The sequence below is a fragment of the Trichechus manatus genome, unplaced genomic scaffold (assembly GCF_000243295.1).
Source record: "Trichechus manatus latirostris isolate Lorelei unplaced genomic scaffold, TriManLat1.0 scaffold00001, whole genome shotgun sequence".
Lineage (NCBI taxonomy): Eukaryota > Metazoa > Chordata > Mammalia > Sirenia > Trichechidae > Trichechus > Trichechus manatus.
The window spans coordinates 12,597,745-12,603,097 of NW_004443937.1; the positions used below are offsets into that span (position 1 = coordinate 12,597,745).

The 5,353-nt window shown below is 42.4% G+C and overlaps 1 protein-coding gene across 1 annotated transcript in view; it reads left to right on the forward strand.

Moving 5' to 3' along the window:
* Window positions 1-1,249: 1,249 nt before the first annotated feature.
* Window positions 1,250-5,353, forward strand: part of MKRN2 (makorin ring finger protein 2) — a 39,222-nt gene continuing 35,118 nt past the window's right edge. The window contains exon 1 of the mRNA XM_012554157.2: window positions 1,250-1,455. Within this exon, the coding sequence (XP_012409611.1) occupies window positions 1,430-1,455 (26 nt within the window). The 5' untranslated portion in view covers window positions 1,250-1,429. The remainder of the gene's footprint in view (window positions 1,456-5,353) is intronic.

Consider the following 5,353-nt stretch of genomic DNA (forward strand, 5'->3'; position numbering starts at 1 on the left):
TCAGAAAAACTCATCTAGATACCCAAGAATGAATCTAATAAAGGTTGTTCAAGACCTCTACAATGAAAACTACAAAACCTTGTCGGAGAGATATTTCAAAAAGTCTAATTAATTGGAAGTATATAGCATTCTCATTCACTGGAAGACAAACTAAAAGAACAACATACAGCTATACATAACAACAGAGAGAGATCTCACAGATACAACGTCAATCTAAAGAAGGCAGGCAAAAGAATACCTAGTAAACTTTTTAGTTAAAGGTCAAGAACAGGCAAAACTAATTTGTGGTGATAGAGGTGAGAATAATCACCCTTGGTACGTATTGACTCAGGGGGGCATACAGGAGCCTTCTAGAGTGTTAATCATGTTCTTTGTCTTGCTCTGGGTGGTAGTTTCATGAGTATATGAATAGCTACATATGTATTATGTAACATATGTATTATACATTTTGTTCATTTTATGTATGCTATAGCTCAATTTTTAAAAAGGTAAAAAAGTAAAAAAAAAAAAAAAAGCAATGGGAAACCATTGAAAAGTGTAATGGAGGTGAATGACATGATCCAATTTACTTTTTAAAAATAGTTTTGTGTGACAACAGACTAGAAGAGGGCAGGGCAGAATCAGGAAGACCAGTTAAGAGACTATGGCATGGGCCCAGACAGGGAAATGATGGTTCCTTAGACTAGATGGTGGAATTGGAGAGAAGGGGATGCACTGGAAAGAGATGTGGGAGCAGGATCTGAAGATTATAGTGGGCCAGAGGGACGTGTGAAGAATGTCTTTTTGGGTTTCCACTGTAGGAAGTGAAGATGAACATCACAGGAATATCAGGAACGGAAAGGAAAGGACTAAAAAGGAGGGTGAGAGTAGAGATTTTGAAAAAGGCCCAAGAGGAGTAGATAGGAGGGGGCTAAGGAATTCCTTACGTCGGAGGGGAGGTCTGGCGGAAGTTGAGGCAGGGTTTGAGAAAGGGGCCTAGAGCGTGCAAGCTGGGATGGGTAGGAGTATTTGGGATTAAAGTGTGCGAGGGAGAAGCAGGAGCTTGGCCTGGGGAAGGTGTCAGGAGACCCTAGGGACAGCAGACGTTGCTAAGGAATGCCACTGGAGATGGGGGCGGAGTCTTAAGAATTATCAGTTAAGACCAGGGACAAGTCTGGGAGAACGAAGACGCCAAAAAGGCCCACCCTGGAGGCTTAGAAATGCAGGACACAGAAGGCAAGGTTAGTGGGGACCGGACCGGCCCCACCACGACGGCGGAACCAATTGTGACGGCGGCTAGGTTTCAGGCCGGCGCTACAAAGATGCTACACGCGGAGAGCGGTGTGCACCGAAGTGACGCGGCCGCGCGGGATGGGCAGGGCCAAGGCCGAGGCGCCGGTGGTGAGAGCGAGAGGCTGTGGCGTGACGACTGGCCCCCAGCCCCACCACCATGAGCACCAAGCAGATCACTTGCAGGTCCGTGCGCGGCGCCGCGGCACAAGCCTCACTTTAGACCGAAGGGTGGCCAGCGCTGTCCGTCGGGCGCCGCGGGATCCGTGAGCGCCAGGCCTCTTCGGGCCCCTTCCCTGGGCCCTGGGCAGCCGCAACGCCGTAGTCCTGCCGCCAAAGACACCGAGGCTGAGGCTGAGTAAACTCGTGGAAGGTTACTCAGTTCTCCGTCGGGCTTTTCAAAGCAGAACTAGTGCCGTGGTCGCAGCCCGGGACACAGCGGGTTCGTGACCGTGTCTCGTGGCCGAGTCCCAGAGCCGTGGGACACTTCACGAGGCCAAAGCGGGAGAAAGTGGGGCGCAGGAGTCTGCGCCGCGAGGTTGGCCGCCTGTGGGCTGGGAGGAGGGACGGGGTTAGCCGGAGCCGGGCAGGGTGATGGGGGGACCAGGTCTCGGAGTATACAGTTTAGCTGGAAAAGGAGATTTGGAGTTGAGTAAAGGTATACTATGATTGTTTACAAATGAGGGTACCACGCAGCGATAGGTTGTTACTTGATTTGACATCCTTAAAGAATCGGGGGGACCCAAAGCCCATTTGCTTCCCATCAGCCACTCTTTGACTTTCTAGCTGGCAAGCTAAAGATTTAATTCGAAGAACCCAGGTGTAACCTAAACTTGCATAGATTTAGTAAGTAAGAATTGTGCAGAAAATAACACAGGGACCATTTACTGAAGATCTGTTAAGCGTCCCGCATATTTCCAAGTCCCTTTTATACGTTATCAGTAGACCTCACAACTAGGCAGACTTTGCTCCCGTTTTACAGTGCATGAAACTGAGGCCGAAAGAGGTTGAGTGATTCCCTTATCTTACTGAGAGACCCATTTACTTGGAGAAATGCTCACAGCAGCGATGGATGATTTATTGTAGAAAATTCAAAACCAGATGGCTGAGCTGTGATTACTGCTGTGAAATAGAAATAACTTGGTTGCATAACACTCTTTCCTTGGTGAGCTTGTGGCTTACCAGTATTGGAACCCTAGCCCTATTCAATTGTATGCTTGGAAAATACAAACTTATTTTAATAATTGATTTTTGCAAAACCTGTTTGGAAAACAATGCTAAAAAAAATAGCTATATAGTTTGGTTATGTAATAGTTTAAGTGTAATCTGTATTGTTACTTCTCTTCATTAGTGTGAATAATAGAGAAGTGACTAAAGTTTTCTGTTAGCATTAGTGTGTATTAACTGTTTAGCCAGTTTATCCAAGGCCCAGGTGGCTTATGGGAAGCAGTTGCTAGACATTTGATGCATTTAGTGTCCATAGAAAAGACTTAATAGCTTATTTGTTCTAGAAGATCTTTTTTTGAAGATCTCTGTGTGTATCTTATTTATATTTGTATATATATATTTTTTCCTGTTGGAGGAAATACTCCTACGTCTTTGTGAATGAAGAAGCAAATGCTAGCTGGCTACATAGGAAATTTTATCTATTTCTCCACCTTCTTGTATGGTTTAATTCTACCATTCTTGAACCCAGTCTACAGCTCGTAAAATATCTACAAAACAGTGCACATTTATGTAGCGTTTTATAATTGAATCACAGCAACTCCTTGTAGTATCTTGTTTTACAGATAAGGAAAACTTATGCCCAGAAGTACTTGAGACTTGCCCCAAATTTTACACCGAAGTGCAGAAATAAGAACTTAAATCAAGATTATCTTGTTTTTTTCTTCTGCACGCTGAGATGGACTGATGTGAAAACTTTAATCCTGTATTTCCCAAACACAGGCATCCTATAGGATATTGTTACATGTAAGCTAAGAATAGGTTGGAATGTTGGGAAAGGGTCACTTCTATTTAAGGACTAGCTGATGTATGTTGGGGGCTGATGTATGTGCCGGGTGCTATTTTAGGTGCTCTACCAGCCATATCTCATGTAACCAGGAACTGACACTGTTCCACAGATCATGGAATAATCCACTAAGTGGCAGAGGTGTGACATCAGAGTCCATGCTCTCATAAACTATATGGCCTCCAAAAAAGTTTGGGAAGTGCTAAATTAAAGTTTCTATACTGTAGGACTTTTCAAAGCTTTTAATATGGTCATGTGAAAGGAAAATGCAGACATTTAGAAAGGAAGAGATGTTTACTTACAAAGGAGTATGAGGGAAGTCAGAGCTCAGAAGCACTTCCTTGCCAAATAAAGAAACATAACAAGTATTTAAATGGAAAAAAAAAAAAACCCTGCAAAATTACCAACGGTGCCAGGTTTTGTTTTTTAAATAATATTTTATTGTGTTTTAGGTGAAAGTTTACACAGCAAATTAGGCTCCCATTTAACAATTTTTATACAAATTGTTCCTTGACATTGGTTACATTTTTCACAGTGTGTCAGCATTCTCGTTATTTCCATTCTGTTTGTTCTGTTTCCATTAATCTCGCTCTCCTCCCCCTCCTTACCTTCTCATCTTTGCATTAGGGTAAACGTTGACTGTTTGGTTTCATATAGTGGATTATTTAAGGGAGTACAGTACTCACAGGTGATATTGTTTATTTTATAAGCCAGTCTTATTTGGATGAAAGGAGATGGGGTACTTTTAATTTATGTTACCCTAAATGAGCAGAATGCCAGTTGCCTCTCCTGCTTTCAGACCCATACATTCTGTGTTTTAAAACTCTGATCAAGCAAGCAAATGCACAGAAATGGAAATAGACACAGGGGTCCTCATCCTAGTGCCAGTGCCCTGTTCATTCATTGGACTGTCCCAGTATATTCATTGCATTCAGCTCTGCAAGGTGAACTTAACTGCCTGCTTCATCACAAACCAGTTTTTTTTTTTTTTTTTAACCTATTAAGTGGGATTTTTTAATCATAAAGCTAGCTTTGGTATGATGGTATTTGAATGGCCAGTAGCCAAGTAGACTGAGTGCAGTCTGTTCTAATGAGGATGAATGGGATGATGTTATGTAGATGATGAGTTAGCTTTGGAAGTCTCTTTTATCATAATTGCAGCAGTTTTTCAACCAGTACTTAGGTTATTCTTGTCAGTCTTTTTCTGTCACTGTACAATACCTAAAAAACCCCAGGACATGCTGGCTGCAAGATATTTGATTTATTTCCTCAACAGGCAGCCCTGCTGAGAAAAGTTGTATGTTCAAAGTAGCTGACGGTGATGATATGCAATATTGATAACAGTGTGTTGAAATAGATAACGCTCATGTTGCTGACAGGCATGAACACTGATACAGTCTTTCTCGAGAGCAATTATGCAACATCAAGAACCTTAAAAATGTTTATATCCATTGATTTAGTAATCCTCCTGGAAATTTATCATGAAATCAGAGAGATGCTCAATGATTTCTATAGCAGTACTGTTTGTAATTCAAAAACCAGTTGCAGCAGTACATCGACAGGGAACTGCCAGAAATTCAAGCCAGATTTAGAAGAGGACATGGAACAAGGGATATCATTGCTGATGTCAGATGGATCTTGGCTGAAAGCAGAGAATATCAGAAAGATGTTTACCTGTGTTTTATTGACTATGCAAAGGCGTTCGACTGTGTGGATCATAACAAATAATAGATAACATTGCAAAGAATGGGAATTCCAGAGCACTTAATTGTGCTCATGAGGAACCCGTACATAAACCAAGAGGCAGTCGTTCGAACCGAATAACAGGATATTGGTGGTTTAAAACCAGAAAAAAAAGGTGTGTCGGGTTGTATCCTTTCACCGTACTTATTCAGTCTGTATGCTGAGCAAATAATCCAAGAAGCTGGACTATAGGAAGAAGAATGCCGCATCAGGATTGGAGGAAGACTCATTAACAATCTGCGATATGCAGATGACACAACCTTGCTCGCTGAAAGTGAAGAGGACTTGAAGCACTTACTGATGAAGATCAAAGACTACAGCCTTCAGTAT